At 40.6% G+C, this 23,322-nt stretch overlaps 1 protein-coding gene across 1 annotated transcript; it reads right to left on the minus strand.

Annotated features, from left to right (window-relative positions):
* Positions 1 to 8,003: 8,003 nt before the first annotated feature.
* On the minus strand, positions 8,004 to 9,787 carry LOC120855828 (cornifin-like). The gene is made up of 2 exons (XM_040230592.1): positions 9,683 to 9,787; positions 8,004 to 8,668 (listed from the first exon to the last, which is right to left on the minus strand). Exon 2 carries the CDS (start codon positions 8,647 to 8,649, stop codon positions 8,320 to 8,322), a length of 330 nt encoding a protein of 109 aa, XP_040086526.1. The 5' UTR covers positions 8,650 to 8,668; positions 9,683 to 9,787; the 3' UTR covers positions 8,004 to 8,319.
* Positions 9,788 to 23,322: the final 13,535 nt, after the last annotated feature.

A 23,322-nucleotide genomic window follows, 5' to 3' on the forward strand; every position in this document is an offset into this window, starting at 1 on the left:
CACGGAGGCTTTTCATTATAATCCATGGCTGGTTAGGTACCCTGTCTGTTCTAGGAATAAAGTTACTATGCTGGCTTTCTGTTACTATGAAAGTGTGAAAGTGTTAGTTGCCCAGTCACGTATGACTCATTTGTAATCCCATGGACTGTAGCCCATAGAGCTCTTCTGTCCATAGAATTTTCCAGGCAAGAAGACTGGAGTGGGTAGCCATTCCCTCCATAGATAGTTCTTCAGGCACTCTGTCCATCAGGTCTAATCCCTTCAATCTTTTTGTCACTTCCACTGTATAATCATATGGGATTTGATTTAGGTCAGGTTTGTAACATTGTACAGGATGCAGTAATCAAGACCATCCCCAAGAAAAAGAAATGCAAAAATGCAAAATGGTTATCTGAGGAGGCTTACAAATAGCTGAGAAAAGAGAAGTGAAAGGCAAAAGAGAAAAGGAAAAACATACATTTGAATGCAGAGTTCCATGAAATAGCAAGGAGAGATAAGAAAGCCTTTCTCAGTGATCAGTGCAAAGAAACAGAGGAAAACAATAGAATGGGAAAGACTAGAGATCTCTTCAAGAAAATTAGAGATACCAAGGGAACATTTCATGCAAAGATGGGCTTGATAAAGGACAGAAATGGTATCGACCTAACAGAAGCAGAAGATATTAAGAGATGGCAAGAATACACAGAAGAGGTATACAAAAAAACCTTCATGACTCAGATAACCACAGTGGTGTGATCACTCACTTAGAGCCAGACAGCGTGGAATGTGAAGTGAAGTAGGCCTTAGGAAGCATCACTACAAAGCTAGTGGAGGTGATGGAATTCCAGCTGAGCTATTTCAAATTCTAAAAGATGATGCTGTGAAAGTGCTGCACTCACTATGCCAGCAAATTTGGAAAACTCATAAGACTGGAAAATGTCAGTTTTCATTCCAATCCCAAAGAAAGGCAATGCCAAAGAATGTTCAAACTATCACACAATTGCACTCATTTCACATGCTAGCAAAATAATGCTCAAAATTCTCCAAGCCAGGCTTCAACAGTACATGAACCATGAAATTCCCAATGTTCAAGCTGGATTTAGAAAAGGCAGAGCAACCGGAGATCAAATTGCCAATATCCATTGGATCATAGAAAAAGCAAGAGAGTTCCAAAAAACTATCTACTTCTGCTTTATTGAGTACACCAAAGTCTTTGACTGTGTGAATCACAACAAACTGTGGAAAATTCTTCAGACCGCCTTATCTGACTCCTGAGAAATCTGTATGCAGGTCAAGAAGCAACAGTTAGAACTGGACATGGAACAACAGACTGGTCCCAAATAGGAAAAGGAGTACATCAAGGCTGTATATTGTCACCTTGCTTATTTAACTTATATGCAGAGTACATCATATGAAATGCCTGGCTGGCTGAAGCACAAGCTGGAATCAAAATTGATGGGAGAAATATCAGTGACCTCGGGTACACAGATGACACCACCCTTATGGCAGAAAGCAAAGAACTAAAGAGCCTCTTGACGAAAGTGGAAGAGAAGAGTAAAGATGTTGGCTTAAAACTCAACATTCCCATCACTTCATGGAAAATAGATGGGGAAACAATGGAAACAGTGACAGATTTTGTTTTTCATGGCTCCAAAATCACTGCAGATGGTGACTGCAGCCATGAAATCAAAAGATGCTTGCTCCTTGAAAGAAAAGCTATGACCAACCTAGAGAGCATATTAAAGTGCAGAGACATTACGTTGTCAACAAAGGTCCGTCTAGTCAAAGCTATGGTTTTCCAGTAGTCATGTATGGATGTGAGAGTTGGACTATAAAAAGAAGCTGAGCACTGAAAAATTGATACTTTTGAGCTGTGGTGTTGGAGAAGACTCTTGAGTATCCACTGACTCACTGGAAAAGACCCTGCTCCTGGGAAAGATTGAAGGAAGGAGAAGGGGACAACAGAGGATGAGATGGCTGGATGGCATGCCCGACTCAACGGACATGAGTCTGAGCAAGCTCTGTGAGCTAGTGATGGACAGGGAAGCCTCGCTTGCTTCAGTCCATGTAGTCACAAATAGTCAGACACAACTGAGTGACTAAACCAAGCCATTCCCTTCTCCAGGGGGCCTTCCTGACCCAGGGATCAAACTGGGTTTTGCAGGCAGTTTCTTTACCATTTTAGCCACCATGGAAGTCCATTTTACTGTAGAATGTCAAAACACATTTCTAATGAAATCAGGATAACCCATCTCTCCTCACCCCATCATTTCCTTAGACTACTGTCATGTACTTAAAATTCTTTTATCAGGAAATAAATGTTTTTATTCCATAATGAAATATCAGATTTAAATTTCATGAAACCAAAAATAAATGTAAGATACCATTTAAGACTCACACCGTCACATATAAGTGGTTGACAGTAGGTGTGGGAGGGAAGAAAGGATGAGAGAACCAAAGTTCTAAAATCTAGTTGGCATAGAAGTCTAGGTGGCATAGAAACTTAGGACTGATCTGATCTATTTGCCTTCTATTCTTTCCAAACATGTTTTAGGTCTTTAAAAGACAGTTATTTTTTTTTAATTGTTTTAATGTTTATTCTCTATCTTTTCCTTCAACCTTCCAGACCCCTTTTACACTTTTTCCAGACCCATATTACACTCTGATCCCCAGTGTACACCTCTTAACTATCCAACTTGGTACATTGACATGTTGTCAATGCATTAATGAATAGAACTTTCATACCTTTTTAAAGTGCTGACTAATTGCTGCCAATTAAATGTTTAAAGTGATGTTCCTAGATCTTCTTTCCTTGTCTTGATCAGGAATTTTTTAAGAATGTGGTTTGATAAATGGAAAAGGAGGAAGAATAGGACAATGAGGAGGAAGAGGAAGTGGAGATACTTGAAACCATAGTCACCAGCTATGCTCCAGCAAATAAAGTATCACTGAATCAACCCATCATCACATCAGTTAGACAGTTCCCTGAGCTGTCATTTCTCCTGTCAGTAAGGAAGAGATTTTGACCATGATTACCGTTGGCCAGGACCATCCAGGGAGAGAGTCATCTCAGTGGTCCAATCCTCAGGGTAATTTGATTCACCATGATATGCCTACTTATTTAATCTCATCAAAAACCCATCTTTAAAAAAACTCTGTTTCTTAGTTTTCCATCTGTAACAAAAAAGGGTGATAATTGTATGACTACATTTTTTTTCAGCCAACCAACTGCTGCATTTTGTCATTTAAAACTCCAGACCTTTCTTCCATTCAGTCATCAGGGTTTATAGCTACATAGTGATCTGTCTGCAGGGAGTCATACGCCACATTGTTAGATTGCCCTGTAGGGAGTATTTTCCAGAAATTCCATCCCAAATAATATTTTTAGAGTAGATGTATCCTGGAAGATGAGTTAAAATTTACTGTCCTTTTACTACAGTTCTGCTCAGTCATTAACAGTTGGTACAGTTCCTCATCATATTGTACAATCAAAAGGTCTTCCAGATGATGCTACTCAGATTTTAAAAATTCTGTTTAACCTTATAAGATTCCAAAAGCAGGAGTGGTCTCAGTCAACATACAACTTCACCTTCTTTGGCATCCAGTTGTTGTTGCTGTTTAGTCACTAAGTCATGTCTGATTTTGCAACCCCATGGACTGTAGCATGTCAGTCTCCTCTGTCCTCCACTCTCTCCCAGAGTTTCATCAAATTCATGTCCATTGAGTTGGTGATGCTATCTAACCATCTCATTCTCTGCTACCCCATTCTCTTTTTGTCTTCAATCTTTCCTAGCATCAGGATCTTTTCCAATGAGTCAGCTCTTCAGGTGGCAAAAGTTCAGCTTCAGCAACAGTCCTTCCAATGTATAATCAGGGTTTATTTCCTAAGGAATGACTGGTTTTTAATCTCCTTGCAGTCCAAGGGACTCTCAAGAGTCTTCTCTAGTACCACAATTCAAAAGCATCAATCATTTGGCACTCAGCCTTTCTTATGGTCCAACTCTGACATCATACATGACTCTGGAAAAACCATAGCTTTGACTACATGGACAATCTGGTGTAATTGGGCTAAGAAACAATATTTTTTGCTTTGAGCTGCATTAAAGGAACCAAGGTAATGTTGGATTTCCCTCTATGCACAATCGATTTATTCATTCTTTTGTCCTCAGCTACTATATCTTCTTCTCTCCATTTGTCACTGATTTGAACCTAAACGTTTCCAACTTCGGAAGGAGTATTAGGTCTAGCCACTGTGCTGGTCCAGACTTCAAAGGGAAATACCAGTCTAGCAAGTACCTTTGCCTTTGTCTATTCTTATTTATACAGAGGACTAGTGCAAACTACACTATGCAGCTGTATTCACTCTAAAGCCGAATTTTGCCAAATGAGTAAAGGCACAGTCATCTAAGACATTGGACCAAATGTTTCTTCTGAGATAAACAGAATCTGTGGGCAAGCAGGCCTGAAGCATGCTGCTGCTTCCAGAAAATGTTACCGACCCCTGTATACTCCAAACTGGGCCTTCAATATCATTAAAAATGAAGTGTCCTTAATTCTCTGAACTCATTCATAAAGCTTCAGACCTAATGGGAAGTGAAATCCAAATGGCCGTTGTTCAAGTAGCATGGGCCGCGGTGGAAGTTTATGAATATTTAGTGAGATGACTCAGCAAACAAAGTAGCATGCCAAAATCATCCCCCTTCCAAAACTTTTGGAAGCATCAGGAGAAGGAAACACAAAAAAGATAGTTCAAGATCACCTTGTAACCTCTGGAATGTATATGTATGAAGAATATATGATAGAATAAATCACAGCAAGGTCTTTTTTGTCTCACATTTAGAGTAATGAAATAAAAACAAAAACACCCATGGTGGATTCATGTCGATGTATGGCAAAACCAATGCAGTACTGTAAAGTAAAATAAAGTAAAAATAAAAATTAAAAAAAAATATGGAATATAATTAAAAGCCTTTGCTCAGCAAAGCAAACCATAAACAAAATGAAAAGACAACTCTCAGAATGGGAGGAAATATTTGCAAATGAGGCAACCAACATGGCATTGATTTCCAAAACATACAAACAGCTCATAGAACTCAGTATCAAAATAGTAAACAACCTAATCAAAAATTGCGTGGAAGATCCGAATAGATATTTCTAAAAAAGAAAAAAAAAAAGACATACAGATGGCCAAAAAGCACATGAAAAGATGCTCAACATCACTAATACTTAAAGAAATGCAGATCAAAGCTACAATGATACAAAGCTACAAAAGTTATTATCTCACGCTGGTCAAATCAGCTATCATAAGAAAATCTACAAAAAATAAATGCTGGACAGTGTATAGAGAGAAGGGAACCCTCTTGCACTGTTTGTGAGAACATAAATTGGTACAGCCACTATGGAGAATAGCATAGAGGTTCCTTAAAACAAACTAAAAATGGAAACACGATATGACACAGCAGTCCCATTCCTTGGGCATATACTTGGAAAAAACTGTAAATTGAAAAGATGCATGCATGCCAAAATTCATTACAGCACCATTTACTGTGGCCAAGGCATAGAAGCAACCTAAATGTCCATCAACAGAGGAATGGATAAAGCAGATATGGTACATATATACAACGGAATATTACCCAGCATAAAAAAATGAAATAATGTCATTTGCAACAACATGAATGGACCTAGAGATTTTCATACTGAGTGAAAGAAGTCTGACCAAAAGAAAAGACAAATATCATATGATATTGTTTACATGTGGAATCTGAAAAAAGGGTACAAATGAACTTGTTTACAAAACAGAAGTAAAAAAACAAACATGATTACCTGGGAGTAGGGAGGGGGGAGGGTTAAATTGGGAGATTGGAATAAACATATACACATTACTTTAAAATATATATATATATATTTTTAAGTGGAGGATAAATGCTTTACTATATTATATTGGTTTCTGCTGAATCAGTCATAAGTATACATGTGTCCCCTCCCTCTTGAGCCTCCCTGCCACCACCCACCCTCCGTCCTATCCCTCTAGGCTGTCACAGAGCACTGGGCTGAGCACCCTGTGCTGTACACCAGCTCCCCCTTGGTTACCTATCTTATGCACTGTAGTGTACATATGTCAATGCTACCCACTCAATTAGCCCCACCCTCTCCTTTCCCTGTTGTGTCCCTAAGTCCGTCCTATATGTAAAATAGATAACTGAAAAGGACCTACTGTATAGCACAGGGAAATCTACTCAGTACTATCCTTAATGGCCTATATGGGAAAAGAATCTATAAAAGAGTGTACACACACATATACATACACACACACACACATCAGTTATATGATTCACTTTGTTGTATACCTGAAAATAACACAAGATTGCAAATCAACTATACTCCAATAAAAATTTAAAAACAGAATATGAGTCAGAAAGCCTTTACAGAGTATATCAAAATAGAAGAATCACTTCAAGAAACTAGAACACCTCTGATCATTACTGTTATTTATAGTTAGAAGGGGGCAGATGAAGAAGGACTTGGGTAGAAGGGTTAATTACATGAGACCCATGTGTCAGATCATATGAGCATGTAGCTGCTTATAACCCAATGTCTCCTTGTGTGGGTATCTGTAAAGTAAAAATTAGTGAAGAAAATCAGAATATTAGTTTTAAGAATGTAGGAATGATGTTTTTAAAATTTTTTATTTTTACTTTACAGGATAATTACTTTACAATATTGTGATGTTTTTTGCCATACATCAACACAAATCCACATTAGGTATACATATGTCCCCTCCCTCTTGAACCCCTCTCTCACTCCCCCCCCCCCGCCCCCCCCCCGGGGGGGGGGGGGGGGGCACGGGCTTTGAGTTCCCTGCATCATGCATTGAACTCCCACTGGCTACCTATTTTACATATTATAATGCATATGTTTCAATGCTATTCTCTCATATCCTCCCACCCTCTCCTTCCTCCAATGCAAAAGACAAATATCACATATTAACACATATGTATGGAATCTAGAATAGTACTGATGATCTTACATGAAATACAGCAAAGGAGACACATTTAGGAGTGACGTTTTTTGGAATAAACTGGAATCTTGGAGGCAGTGCACATGGGCTTGGAGGTAGCTTGGAACAAACAGAACACAGTCCACTGCCAGAGAAGAAATCTGCTCCAGATATGGCTGCCTGAATGACAGGCTCTGACCTCTATTACACAATAGCTATGGGGAAACAGTGTCAGACTTTGTTTTTTGGGGCTCCAAAATCACTGCAGATGGTGACTGCAGCCATAAAATTAAAAGACGCTTACTACTTGGAAGAAAAGTTATGACCAACCTAGATAGCATATTCAAAAGCAGAGACATTACTTTACCAAGGTCCATCTAGTCAAGGCTATGTTTTTTCCTGTGGTCATGTATGGATGTGAGAGTTGGACTGTGAAGAAGGCTGAGCACCGAAGAATTGATGCTTTTGAACTGTGGTGTTGGAGAAGACTCTTGAGAGTCCCTTGGACTGCAAGGAGAGCCAACCAGTCCATTCTGAAGGAGATAAGTCCTGGGTGTTCTTTGGAAGGAATGATGCTAAAGCTGAAGCTCCAGTACTTTGGCCACCTCATGCGAAGAGTTGACTCATTGGAAAAGACTTTGATGCTGGGAGAGATTGGGGGCAGGAGGATAAGGGGATGACCCAGGATGAGATGGCTGGATGGCATCATGGATTCGATGGACGTGAGTCTGAGTGAACTCCAGGAAATGGTGATGGACAGTGAGGCCTGGCGTGCTGCAATTCATGGGGTCTCAAAGAGTCAGACACGACTGAGTGACTGAACTGATTGCCATTCCAAGGATGCCCCCTAAATGTAATCACACACACACACACACACACACACACACACACACACCCCTATAGAAGACCAGGGTACCAGAATTAGACAGACGCCATCTATACCAACTCCTCTCTAACTGCAAGTCCTATTCATTATGGGACAGCAAAGAATGGGGCACAGTCAGCCAATGACACCAACATCCAGGAGTGTGCTTTAAAGTGTTTTAATAGCGGTAGAAAGGGAAAGAGGTATTTCTTCAAATCCAGGTTTTCCCCTCAGATGAACCCCAAGCAACTGAGAATCAGTAAAGCTGCTAAGCTTCTGCAGAACTCAGAGCTCAGAGGACTGTTCAGAGTAAGGAAAACCTCATAGCACATATTTTTAGGATGCAAACAAGAGAGCTGTGACTCAGGGAGAGAAAATACTCATTGCAAGATCTACAAAATGAAGACAGAGAAACAAAAGGGGAGAAGGTGTTCAATATCTGGAGGTTGGTTCCTCAAGGGCATAGCTGTGGACCACATTACTTCTGGTTGTCCTTCTTCTGGTTTGGGCCTGGAATGACCACTGAGGGGCATGCCTCAGGCACCCTGGTATTTCCAGGCTGAGGGATGTTGGTGTAGACTGGCTCCGGATCTTTGATGGGACATGGCTCTGGAAGTGTGGAATAGCCTTGCTCGGGAACCTTGGTGTTGTCCAGTTGTGGAACCTTTGGAAGGCATGGCTCCTCAATTATGGGAACAAATGGTTCCTGAGGTGGAGGTGGAGGTGGAGGCTGGCAGGGCTGTTTCACCTGCTGCTGCTCAGGCTCAGGGGGTGGGGTGAAGGGCTGTTTCTGCTGGTAGGAACTCATGCTTTAAAGAAGGCTGGACCTAGAGACAGAAAAGCAGATTTAGTAGTTTAGTAAAACAAGGAGGAAGCCAATGACAAATATCTTAATTTCATGCCCCTTAAGAAACAAAAGCTTCTCTTCTCTTTATTTTTGTTTCCTTGAATTTGAGAATCAAAGGAAACTTTAAGAATTCCTGTACATTTTCAAGAGGATAAGTTTAAAGGTGGTTTATTTTGCTCCTATGGGAGTGGAGCCTTTCTCTATGCTTCCTTTCTTCCTGTTTTTTTTTTCCGAAAACCTACATTAGACACATAACATAACTTCAGGTTCCTATGATTGATTGAAGCCCTCAGTTTACAATCAATGGAAAAAGTGATACAGTTCAAAATCTGTTGTCTACCCTCTCATATCCCTCACATAGAGTGCCTCAGTTCTCATAGGAAAATCCGTAAGCCCACACAATTCCATCTATGAGCCTCTGTTCACATTGTCTTCTTGGTGCTCGTTTCTGGAAGTCTTTCCATTCTGCTGTTGCTTGTCCATACACGCTCACCCCTCATGGCTCTCCTCCCAGATCCCAAGTCATCTTTCTCATTCTGACTCAGCACAATACCTGCCTCATCCTCTCTATTCTATGTGCAGTATTTTTTTTGTAAATTATTCTTATGTATTACATTCTCTGATGGATCATAGGTTCAAGGAGTAAAAAAAAGTGTATCTTTTATACATCCAAAGTGCCAATGCAGTGCCCTCGATTTTGCAGAGTCTAAAAATTAATGAGAGAATATTAAAATGTCACTAAAATTGCCCTGAACATGAGCTGTAGTCTATATCCTCCTGCCAACTGAACAGATGGTCAACAGAAACTATTCCCCTTTTCTGACCCCAAGTTTCACAGCTGTAATCTAAGTGAGAAGTCAGAAAGATCTATAGTCACCTTAAACATAAATTACTTTGCATTTAAAATAAATATATCACATCTTGGCAAAGAGATCTTAATCAAAATACAATATCATTAGGCAAATATTAAGAAAATCCATGTGAGGAGTCTCACCTGATGTGAGGAAACGTTTGAGTTGTCTGGTCTCCTGGGTCTGGTGAGAAATCTCTGGCCAGCTGGCATTTTATATAGAATATGAGCCTTGCCTTAAGGAAGTGGGATTTGGGGGTGCTAAACTGTCTTCATTCCAGCTTTAGTAGTGAAAATCTCTGGCTTAACATTTTGTGGGGCACTTATTGTTTGACGGTGATGTCACTTTTTTTGATGGGTCTGTTCTCACTGTCTACCATTTGTAGTGTGGTTGCTATGGGAAACAGGGTTCTTGGGTGATGATAAGTTAAATCAGAGAGAAGTTCCAGGCTCCTGGGACCAGAAATAACCATGCCTGTTTAACAGGACCCTAATATTTGGTTTAGATCAATTTTGTTGAGCATTTTAATTTCCTAAGTGAATGTGAAGATGAACAATAGGCAATATTGTGTCTCCTGGGAGGCCATGGGACTGGTGGTAGCAAGTGAAGCATCTGATATTCCATCTCTTAGTAGATCCAAAACTAGAAAAGAAAAGGAAAGGTTAAAATGTCTGCTTTGGAAATGCTTCCCTCTGGAGGGCCTTAAGATGCCACATTGACAACGCTGTGCATATCACTGGGGATGGAAAGTTAACCCTGGATCTGTCCAGCATGTTGGAACAGCCCTAAGACCCTGCTTCTCATGGGATGTCTCTTCTCTGTGGGCAACAAAGAACAAGAAAGCCTGATTCTTGGAGTTCATGAACCAGCCACATCCTCTGATCAGAATAAGGTGAAATAGAGGTCACTAGCCCAGGGTTGACCTCAATGCACAATCTCTTACTAGGTGTGGCCCTTAGGAAATTCAAACATTCTTAAAATTCAGGTATGTGGATGGCTCCTCCCTTCCCACTGCTTTACCTCTCTTATCTCACATTAACCTGAGTCCCAGGCATAGCCACCACTGGTATCTCCTTTCATTAGTTCTCCAAAGCTCTAATTACACTTTAGCCTCATCCATTGTCTGGTAGATGCTCAGTCAATGTGCAATTATTGTTTTCCTTGATAGATGCATATATTCATAGAAGAGAGGGAGGAAGGACAGATTAAAGAAAAGAGGGAGAGAAGAAGGGAACAAAAGAAAAAAGGGAGAAATGAAGGAAGAAGGAAGGAAGGGGAGAGAGAGAGAGAAAGAGAAGAAAGCATTATTTTAGAAAGATATACATGAACTGCTTGAGTGCATGCTAAGTTGCTTCACTTGTGTCCGACTCTTTGAGACCCTATGGACTGTAGCATGCCAGGCTCCGCTGTCCATGGAGATTCTCTTAGCAAGAATACTGGAATGGGTTGCCATTCCCTCCTTCAGGGGATCTTCCTGACCCAGAGATCGAAACTGCCTCTCTGGCATCTCCTGCATTGGCAGGCAGGTTCTTTACCACTAGTCCCGCCTGGGAATCCCATGAACTGCTTGAGCAACCATAATAAGGTGACTTCTTAGAAGTGATTCACTATCTTATGACAGGCTTAACAGTGTGAGTTGAGAAGGTGCAGGTTCGTCATGCTCTTGCCCTGCTTCCTTCCCCACCCATGTCCTTCCCTCTCAGCTACTGGCTGACGAGCCATGACCTTCTAAGGTGGTGCCAATATCACTGTCACATCTAAGCTCTAGTCTCTGTTGTCACTTCAGGTCTCCTCTCAGGTTTGTCCAGGTCCCTCCCTTTCCTAAAACCACCTCTCAGAGCCCTTGACTCAGGAATCTTTGCCCAGATCCTGCTGCTCTCCCTGGGATTCTTATTTCCAGAGAAACTGTTTCCTGCTCTTCTGCATGAATCTGGGTCTTCCTCATGCCCTAAATTGATTGACTTTGGTTCTAGAAGAAATTCCTTTCTCATTTCCTGACTCCCTTCCTTGGTGGGCTCTCTTTTGCTCTGTCCTAATCCATCCTTTTCATCTTAACAAAAGCTTCTCAGGCATCAACCACTAGCCCCTCTAATTTACCCACACTATTGTTTCTGTTTGGACAAGCATATTTACTGGCTTGGTGTTGACGTGCTTTCTATCCTTCAGAGAAGTTTGGTTTCTTCACCAGTGCTGTGTGCATTAAGGAAACTGACCCCTGTAGAGTCACATTGTTAGGGGAAACACACAGTGATTGGCCAAAAACAACCCAGAAATTAATCTTATCACCATAAGACCCAAGACTTTGAGCCACATGGCAGAGCAATCCTCCTGGGTTTCCTTACCCTCTTGCTTTCCACCTGGGCGCCCCACTCCCAATAACATCTCTTGCTTTGTCTCCCCAGTATCATCTCTGGTGTTTCTCATCACATGGTTCATTTCTAAATATTAGACAAGAACCCACTTCTAGGCCCTGGAAGGGGTCCCCTTTCTTGCAACAGCATTGCTTCTGATAGTGATGCACTTTAAATGTGCATTAATTTTTTTAAACACCATCCTTGTAGAGAAGGGGGACAAAAAGAAGCAAATGTAGAAAAAAACCTATTGAAAATGTGTTCATTTCTCATTTTCCCAGTACCCCTCGACTCCCCCACCTCCAGAGGCACCTTGATCTTTTCCACTGGACCACTTTCCAGGGGCAGAAGGCTGCAACTCTTTCCATATCAATGGCCTGGGTCTTGCTTGGGACCTTCATATGGGTAGTTTGAGGCACTTTAAACACTCTCCAAATCTTCTGGTCTTGCCTCTTCCCAGCCATGATCGTATGAAATTCCTACACATACCCTTGGGTGCTGCCTTTCCTTTCTTGATCCTAGGTTCCAGAATGCCACAACATGAGGTGTCTGTGGGAATTTTTAATGCATTTGTAGAAACGCAGGCTTGAATAGTTAATGCTTCACAGCTACACCTTACCACTGGAATGCATGAGTTGATAGACAATGCTTCCCCCTTTTATTCCCAGAGAAAACCCTTCTGAAACAAATTCTTTTTTCATATTTAATATGCATAACTAAATATGAGTTTGGACATGTGCAAACACCTGTAACATCATCTCTACAGAAGAGAGACATATCCAACACTTCCAATGTGTTCCCCACTCACCATTTTGAGTGTGTTCCCCACTCACACTATTTTGTGGTGATAAATTTATGTATTTTCTTAAATTTTAAGTACACTATACCATATTGTTTTTTTTTTTTTTGGGTTGTTTTACATTTTATTTTATTTTTTTTAATTAATTAATTTATTTATTTTTTATTAGAGTTATTATGTTGGAGAACTGATCTCTAGATTTTAATCATATAACATAACTGAAACATTGAATAACAATGCTCCATTTGCCCTATGAGTTCACCCATATAAAACAGCATTATACTCTCTGCTTCTATGAGTCTGTTTTAAATGCCTTCTATAAATGGAATCATACAGTATTTGTCCTCATGTAATTGGCTTATTTCACTTAACATAATGTTCTCCAGATTCATCCATGTTGTTGAGAATTACAAGATTACTTTCATTTTAAAGGGCAACTAGTATCCGATTTTGTTTAGGTCCATATTTTCTGTGTCTATTAATCTGCTAATGGACAATTGTATTGTTCCCATATCTTGACTACTATAAATAGTGCTAAAAAGGACATGGGTGTGCAGCTACCTGCTGGAGATGATGATCTAAGTTCTTTTGGATCAGTTCAGTTCAGTTACTCAGTTGTGTCTGACTTTTTGTGACCCCATGGACTGCAGCATGTCAGGCTTGCCTGTCCTTCACTAACTCCCAGAGCTTGCTCAAACTCATGTCCATAGAGTTGGTGATGCCATCCAACCAACTCATATTCTCTTATCCCCTTCTCTTCCTGCCTTCAATCTTTCCCAGCATCAGGGTCTTTACCAGTGAGTCAGTTCTTTGCATTAAGTGGCCAAAGTATTGGAGCTTCAGCTTCAGCATCAGTACTTCCAATGAATAGTCAGAACTGATTTTCTTTAGGATGGACTGGTTTGATCTCCTTGAAGGCCACAGGGCTCTCAAGAGTCTCCTCCAACACTACAGTTCAGAAACATCAACTCTTCGGTGCTCAGCTTTCTTTATTGTCCAACTCTCACACCATACATGACAACTGCAAAAACCATAGCCTTCACTAGATGGACCTTTGTTGGCAAAGTAATGTCTCTGCTTTTTAATATGCTGTCTAGTTTGGCCATAGCTTTTCTTCCAAGGAGCAACCGTTTTTTAATTTCATGGCTGCAGTTACCATCTGCAGTGATTTTGAAGCCCAAAAAAATAAAAGCCTATCATTGTTTCCATTGTTTCCCCATCCATTTGCCATGAAGTGATGGGATCAGATGCCATGCTTTCAGTTTGGTGAATGTTGAGTATTACACCAACTTTTTCACTCTCATCTTTCATTTTCATCAAGAGGCCCTTTAGTTATTCTGCACTTTCTGTAATAAGGGTGGTGTCATCTGTGTATCTGAGGTTATTGATATTTCTCCCTGCAGTCTTGATTCCAGCTTGTGCTTCATCCAGCCTGGCATTTCACATGATGTACTCTGCATATAAGTTAAATAAGTAGGGTGACAATATACAGACTAGATGTACTCCTTTTCCAATATGGAATTAGTCTGTTGTTCCATATCCAGTTCTAAAAGTTGCTTCTTGACCTGCATACAGATTTCTCAGGAGGCAGGTGAGGTGGTCTGGTATTCCCATCTCTTGAAGAATTTCCCACAGTTTGTGGTGATTCACACAGTCAAAGACTTTGGTGTGGTCAATAAAGCAGAAGTAGATGTGATTTTTTTGTAACTCTCTTGCTTTCTTGATGATCCAATGGATTTTGGCAATTTGATCTCTGTTTCCTCTGCCTTTCATAAATCCAGTTTGAACATCTGGAAGTTCATGGCTCATGTACTGTTGAAGCCTGGCTTGGAGAATTTTGATCATTACTTTGCTAATGTGTGAGATGAATGCAATTGTGCAGTAGTTTGAACATTCTTTGGCATTGCCTTTCTTAGGGATTGAAATGAAAACTGACTTTTTCCAGTCCTGTGGCCACTGCTGAGTTTTCCAAATTTTCTGGCATATTGAGTGCAGGACTTTCACAGCATCATCTTTTAGGATTTGAAATAGCTCAACTGGTATTCCATCACCTCCACTAGTTTTGTTCATAGTGATGCTTCCTAAGGCTCATTTGACTTCACATTCCAGGATGTCTGGCTTTAGATGAGTGTGAGTTATCACACCATCATGATTATCTGGGTCGTGAAGATCTTTTCTTCTGTGTGCTCTTGCCACCTCTTCTTAATATCTTCTGCTTCTGTTAGGCCTCTACTATTTCTCTCCTTTATTGTGTCCATCTTTGCATGAAATGTTCCCTTGGTATCTTTAATTTTCTTGAAGAGATCTCTAGTCTTTCCCATTCTATTGTTTTCCTCTGTTTCTTTGCACTGATCACTGAAGAAGGATTTCTTATTTCTCTTTGCTATTCACTGGAACTCTGCATTCAGATGGGTGTATTTCTCCCTTTCTCCTTTGCCTTTCACTTCTCTTTTCTCAGCTATTTGTAAGGCCTCCTCAGACAACCATTTTGCCTCTTTGCATTTCTTTTTCTTGGGGATGGTCTTGATCATGCCTCCTATACCATGTCATGAACCCCTGTCCATAGTTCTTCAGGCACTCTGTCTCTCAGATCTAATCCCTGGAATCTATTTCTCACTTCCACTGTATAATCATAAGGGATTTGATTTAGGTCATACATGAATGGTCTAGTGGTATTCCCTGCTTCATTCAATTTAAGTCTGAATTTGACAGTAATGAGTTCATGATCTGAGCCACAGTCAGCTCCTGGTCTTGTTTTTGTTGACTGTATAGAGCTTCTCCATCTTTAGCTGCAAAGAATATACTCCATTTGATTTCAGTATTGACCATCTGGTTATGTCTATGTGTAGAATCTTCTCTTGTGTTTTTGGAAGAGGGTGTTTGCTATGACCAGTACATTCTCTTGGCAAAACTCTGTTAGCCTTGCCCTGCTTCATTTTGTACTCCAAGGCCAAATTTGTCTATTACTCCATGTATCTCTTGACTTCCAACTGAAGAATCTAAGCTACTCCATTTTGTAAGGTTCCAGGAAAAGAGCCTTTGGAAATCCAAGAGCCTTTGGAAATCCCCTGACCTCACCCCACCACCTGCGAACCAATCAGAACCCTTGGCCAGCCCGGGAAATTCGAATCAAGCCGGGGAAATGGGAACCAATCAGCACCTATGGCCAGCCCGGGAAACGAGAACCAATCAGAACTCAACACCTAACCCTTCACCAGAAGGTGACCAATCAGACCCGGAGACTCCCGTTTTTCGAATTTCTCCCGCGAGAATACCCTATATAAGCAATGTAACCCAGAGCTCAGGGCTCCTCCCTATAGCTGCTGCGTCAGTATCGGTGGGAGCCCAGCTCGAGCTTGGTAATAAAAACTCTCTTGCTTTTGCATTGGATATCGGCTCCCTGGTGGTCATTGGGAGATTTTGCGACTTGGGCATAACACAACTTTTGCATTCCAGCCCCCTATAATGAAGAGGACATCTTTTTTGAGTGTTAGTTCTAGAAAGTCTTGTAGGTTTTCCTAGAACCATTCAACTTCAGCTTCTTTAGCATTAGTGGTTGGGGCATAGACTTGGATTACTGTGATAGGGAATGGTTTGCTTGGAAACAAACAGCAATCATTCTGTCATTCTTGAGATTGCACCCAAGTACTGCATTTCAGGCTCTTTGGTTGACTATGAGGGTTGCACCATTTCTTCTAAGTGATTCTTGCTCACAGTAGTAGATAAAATGGTCATCTGAGTTAAATTCTCCCATTCCAGTCCATTTTAGTTCATTGATTCCTAAAATGTCGATGTTCACTCTTGCCATCTGCTGTTTGACCACTTCCAATTTACCTTGATTCACGGACCTAACATTCCAGGTTCATATGCAATATTGTTCTTTACAGCATCAGACTTTACTTCCATCACCAGTCATGTTCACAGCTGGGTGTTGTTTTTGCTTGGCTCCATCTCTTAATTTTTTCTGGAGTTATTTTTCCACTCTTCTCCAGTAGTATATTGGGCACCTACCGACCTGGGTAGTTCATCTTTCCGTATGATATCTTTTTGCCTGTTTATACTGTTCATGGGGTTCTCAAGGCAAGAGTACTGAAGTGGTTTGCCATTCCTTTCTGGAGTGGACCACATCTTGTCAGAACTCTCCACGTGACCCTTCCTTCTTGGGTGACCCTACACAGCATGGTTCATAGTTTCACTGAGTTAGACAAAGCTGTGATCAATGTGATCAGTTTGATTAGTTTTCTGTGATTGTGGTTTTCATTCTGTCTGCCCTCATGGAAGAGGCTTATGGAAGCTTCCTGATAGGAAAAACTGACTGTGGGGGAAACTGGGTCCTGTTCTGATTGGTGGGGCCATGTACAGTAAACCTTTAATCTAGTTTTTTAAAAGATGGCAGAGTAGAAGGTCATGTGCTCATCTTCTCCTGCAAGAACTCTAAAAGAACTCCAAAAGTAAAACTCTCTGCTGAACAACCATTGACAAGAGAATGTTGGCTTCCCCCAAAAAAGATGTCCCATGTCCAAGAGCAAAGGAGAAGCCCCAACAAGATGGTAAGAGAGGCAATATTGCATTTAGAATCATACCCCATACCTGCTAGAGACGTTTGGTGGGCTCAAACAAAACCTTGTGTGCACCAGGAGACCCTACAGAGACTGAGTCAGACTTGCTTTTGAGTGTTTGAGTGTCTCTTGTGGAGGCATACCTCCACAGTGGCCTGCAGGGCCAGGGGCTCTGGGTGCAGCAGACCTGGGTGTGGTATAAGCCCTTTTGGAGGAAGTCACCATTAACCCCACACAGAGCTGCCAGAACTTACACATGACTGGGGAAACAGACTCACAGAGGGCACAAACAAAACCTTGTGTGCACCAGCACCCATGAGAAAGGAGCAGTGGCCCTACAAGACATTGGCCCTGACTTGCCTGTGAGTGTCCAGGAGTATCTGGCAGAGGCATGGGTTGGTGGTGGCCTGCTGCAGGGTTGCGGGCACTGAGTGCAGCATTGTATGCATGGGACCTTTTGAAGGAGGTTGCCATTATCTTCATTACCTCCATTGTAGTTTGTTCTCAGGACAAACAACAGGGAGGGAATGTAGCCTTGCCCATCAACAGAAAATTTGATTAAATTCTTTGGATATATTCCCACAGATGTGAAGTCAGATCATATGGTAGCTCTATTTTTGTTTTTCTGAGGTATCTCTATACCTTTTCCACAGCTGTTTGTTTTACATTCCCACCAATAATGTATAAGGATTCTAATTTCTCCTTAACCTCAACACTTATCTTTTATTCTTTTAATAATATCCATTTGGAACCACAAAAGAGCCAGAATTGCCAGAAATGATCTTGAGAAAAATAAACAAGGCTGGAGGCAACACACTTTCCAATTCCAAAATATATTACAAAGCAACAATAATCAAAACAGTATTGTACTTCTTTTTTATATAAATTTATTTATTTTAATTGGAGATTAATTACTTCACAATTCTAGAAAGACTTATACACCAATGGAATAGAATAGAAAGCCCAGAAATAAATTCACATGTATACAGCCAACCAATTTTTGACAAGGGTGCTAAGGACACATAATATGGAAAGAAGAGCCTCTTCAACAAATGGTAATGGGAAAAGGGGCTATCTACATGCCTAAATAAATAAATAAAAATTTGGACTTTGTACTACTACCTTCCACTACTTACAAGAAAACATAGGGGAATACACTGATATTGACAATGACTTCATGGATTTGAAGCCAAAAGCACAGGCAACAGAAGCAAAGATAGTCATGAGAAACTACACCAAATTTAAAATCTTCTATACAGTGAAGAATCAACAGAGTGAAAAGGCAGCCTACAGAATGGAAACCATATATCTCATAAGGGATTAATTTCCAAAATATATAAGGAACTCTTACAATTCAGTAGAAAAACAAATAACTAATTTAAAAAATAAGCAAAGGACTTGAACAGACATTTCTCTGATGAAGACATACAAATGGTTAACAGATATGTAAAAGATGCTTAACATAATTAACTATCAGATAAATGCAAATCAAAAATATTGTCAGGGAAATGCCCTTGATGGCTGTCTACTTTGTTACATATTCTTTGTTACATATTCTTTGTAACAAATTTGTGTTTTCTTTGGCATAGTTTCACTTTTCCTTAATCCCTTCTTTCTCCTCTGCAGGATTACATTCTCAAAGAAGAAATTAGTTGCACATAAGACTTTATTGTAGATTCTGTTCTGTGGGGATTCAGGATGGGACATGTCACGAGATGCCAAAAGAGAGAGAAGACTGCCTCATGATGGAAATCTGTGCCTAGGTCAGAGAAATCATATGATGGATCAGTGTAGGAAACTTGAAATTGACCTAAAGCACCATTTTAGAGGCCCTAGAACTGGTTCTGGAACTAGGCTGTTCAATAGAGTAGCCACTGGTCATACCTGGCTATTTAAATTTAAATGTAAGCCTTTGGGACCCAGAATATGGAAAAGAAGCATGGTAAGACAGAAACATACCCATGGCTGAGTGGTTAGAATTCTGGTGCATTCCCTACACTGGCATATTTATGACTGCTTCTCTACACACAGATTCTGTTCCTGATGCGTTTTTGTGGGATTTTAACCCTCTGATTGGCCCAGTAGAGGCAGTGCAACCTAACATCCCAATATTAGAGGGAGAAGGAGCACTGGCAGCCTCAGGTTTAGGGGCTGCACAGGGAATTCTGGGCATGAAGGCTGTCTCAGTGAGTCTGGTGTTGGCTCTGGCACTCCAGGAACATGCTTTGGCATTCTAAGGTCACTATCTTTGTTACCATCAGCATCCTGCTACTGTTCTTAGCTAACTTGGTCACCATCACCTAGCAGGATTCCATTTAGCAAATTATTGCCCCATAAAGATGATAACACATTCTTTAGTAAACACTATGTCTATAGGATTTCACCTTTCGGAGCTTAATAGATCCTGAAAAGCAGTGGATTACATCAATCATTTGAATGTTTCTCTTACTGGTTACTCTGTAAGATTTGTAAATCAGGACTGAAATGCAAAATAGGAAGTCAAGAAACACCTGGAGTAACAGGCAAATTTGGCCTTGGAATATGGAATGAAGATGAAAGACTAATAGAGTTTTGCCAAGAAAATGCACTGGTCATAGCAAACACCCTCTTCCAACAACACAAGAGAAGACTCTACACATGGACATCACCAGATGGTCAACACCGAAGTCAGATTGATTATATTCTCTGCAGCCAAAGATGGAGAAGCTCTATACAGTCAACAAAAACAAGACCAGGAGCTGACTGTGGCTCAGATCATGAACTCCTTATTACCAAATTCAGACTCAAATTGAAGAAAGTAGGGAAAACCGCTAGACCATTCAGGTATGACGTCAATCAAATCCCTTATGATTATACAGTGGAAGTGAGAAACAGATTTAAGGGCCTAGATCTGATAGATAGAGTGCCTGATGAACTGTGGAATGGGGTTTGTGACACTATACAAGAGACAGGGACCAAGACCATCCACATGGAAAAGAAATGCAAAAAAGCAAAATGGCTGTCTGAGGAGACCTTACAAATAGCTATGAGAAGAAGAGAAACAAAAAGTAAAGGAGAAAAGGAGAGATATAAGCATTTGAATGCAGAATTCCAAAGAATACCAAGAAGAGATAAGAAAGCCTTCTTCAGTGATCAATGCAAAGAAATAGAGGGAAACAATAGAATGGGAAAGACTAGAGATCTCTTCAAGAAAATTAAAGATACCAAGGGAACATTTCATGCAAAGATGAGCTCAATAAAGGATAAAAATGGTCTGGACCTAACAGAAGCAGAAGATATTAAGAAGAGATGGCAAGAACACACAGAAGAACTGTACAAAAAAGATCTTCATGACCCAGAAAATCACGATGGTGTGATCACTCATCTAGAGCCAGACATCCTGGAATGTGAAGTCAAGTGGGCCTTAGAAAGCATCACTATGAACAAAGCTAGTGGAGGTGATGGAATTCCAGTGAAGCTGTTTCAAATCCTGAAAGATGATGCTGTGAAAGTCCTACACTCAATATGCCAGCAAATTTGGAAAACTCAGCAGTGGCCACAGGACTGGAAAAGGTCAGTTTTCATTCCAATCCCAAAGAAAGACAATGACAAAGAATGCTTAAACTACTGCACAACTGCACTCATCTCACACACTAGTAAAGTAGTGCTCAAAATTCTCCAAGCCAGGCTTCAGCAATACATGAACTGTGAACTTCCTGATGTTCAAGCTGGTTTTAGAAAAGGCAGAGGAACCAGAGATCAAATTGTCAACATCCGCTGGATCATGGAAAAAGCAAGAGAGTTCCAGAAAAACATCTATTTCTGCTTTAGTGACTATGCCAAAGCCTTTGACCGTGTGGATCACAATAAACTGTGGAAAATTCTGAGAGAGATGGGAATACCAGACCACCTGACCTGCCTGTTGAGAAATCTGTATGCAGGTCAGGAAGCAACAGTTAGAACTGGACATGAAACAACAGACTGGTTCCAAATAGGAAAAGGAGTACGCCAAGGCTGTATATTGTCACCCTGCTTATTTAACTTCTATGCAGAGTACATCATGAGAAACTCTGGACTGGAAGAAACACAAGCTGGAATCAAGATTGCCAGGAGAAATATCAATAACCTCAGATATGCAGATGACACCACCGTTATGGCAGAAAGTGAAGAGGAACTAAAAAGCCTCTTGATAAAAGTGAAAGAGGAGAGTGAAAAAGTTGGCTTAAAGCTCAACATTCAGAAAACGAAGATCATGGTATCCAGTCCCATCACTTCATGGGAAATAGATGGGGAAACAGTGGAAACAGTGTCAGATTTTATTTTGGGGGGCTCCAAAATCACTGCAGATGGTGACTGCAGCCATGAAATTAGAAGACGCTTACTCCTTGGAAGGAAAGTTATACCAACCTAGATAGCATATTCAAAAGCAGACATTACTTTGCCGACTAAGGTCCATCTAGTCAAGGCTATGGTTTTTCCAGTAGTCATGTATGGATGTGAGAGTTGGACTGTGAAGAAGGCTGAGCGCTGAAGAATTGATGCATTTGAACTGTGGTGTTGGAGAAGACTCTTGAGGGTCCCTTGGACTGCAAGGAGATCCAACGAATCCATTCTGAAGGAGATCAGCCCTGGGATTTCTTTGGAAGGAATGATGCTAAAGCTGAAACTCCAGTACTTTGGCCACCTCATGCGAAGAGTTGACTCATTGGAAAAGACTTTGATGCTGGGAGGGATTGGGGCCAGGAGGAGAAGGGGATGAGAGAGGATGAGATGACTGAATGGCATCACGGACTCAATGGATGTGAGTCTGAGTGAACTCTGGGAGTTGGTGATGGACAGGGAGGCCTGGCGTGCTGTGATTCATGGGGTCACAAAGAGTCGGACTGAACTGAACTGAACTGATGGATGAAATAACTTCATAACTTGTTTAGTAGCACAGCTTGGTGCCACTGCCTTGATTCTTGCTAAAGTACCAGGAATTGTACTCTTTGCTTTCATTTATATTGAATCATTTATGCAAAAAATGCTCAGTGAAAAGTCTTATTATTTTGCAATGTCTTGACTCCCAGATAAAATTTCAGGGACCTCCCGCCTTGCCCCCAACAAGGGACCTGCAGGTCATACTTTGAAATTTCTGTTCTAGCATCCTATCCATAATGTGACTGGATTTGCAAAAAGAAGGCAACTCCTTTCTCAGCCCAGCTGCATTGGCCCCTGAGGCAAGGCAACTTGCAAAGCCATGAGATGGGGAAGATTTAAAACCTCATAATTAAAATAAATTAATTAATTTTTAAAAATCCCAAAACCTCACAAATTTACCATCTCAATAAAAGTAGCCTCTCAGGGCTGTCATATGCTGAGGAAGGGTCTGATTGAAGGAGGGCTAAACAGCTTCTGAAGGATTTGAGAAACAAGATCAAACTATTAAAATGAAAAAAGCTCAGACTACTATCCATTTGTATGCCCAATTCTCACAGAAATTGGAAAATTAGTTATTTATGTGTAAAGTTTTTGTTTTTTTGTTTAAGCAGAAATCTGTTATCTACAGAGGGGTCAACAAAAACAAAAATATCATTAAATAGGGAAGGCAGCTTCAAAAAAGTTTTGGTTCTCAGAACCAAGAGCATCAGAGGTGAGGGATTCCTTACTCTTTGTGAAAATTATTCACTCTTATCTTCTGATTTGCCTTCTCTGAAAAGGAGCAATCATTGCATTCTTTACCTATCATCCACTTAGAGAGAGCAGTGCAGTTCCAGTTAAGAATGTCCTTTAAATACATCTCCACTCTTCAGTATATTCTTTAGTTGGAAATTCCATGTGACAAAATGGGTAATATACATGTCATTTCTTCTGCCTTTCAAAGCATGATAATTACCTAAAGAAAAAGCCTTTGGGCCACTGAATTTTGATCTGAACTAGCTGTTCTTTATGAAGCATAAGCTTTATTTTTACTTGAAAGAACAACTGAGAGCCAAACTGTGGTTAGTCAGATGGGTGTTCAGCAGACATTTCTTCAACAATGAATTAAATGAGCCTGTCATTTTAAGGAAAACAGCTCACAGTATTTGTGGTAATCAGACACTAAAGTACTGCTC

The sequence above is a fragment of the Oryx dammah genome, unplaced genomic scaffold, assembly GCF_014754425.2.
Source record: "Oryx dammah isolate SB20612 unplaced genomic scaffold, SCBI_Odam_1.1 HiC_scaffold_28, whole genome shotgun sequence".
In the NCBI taxonomy this organism is placed as follows: Eukaryota; Metazoa; Chordata; class Mammalia; order Artiodactyla; family Bovidae; genus Oryx; species Oryx dammah.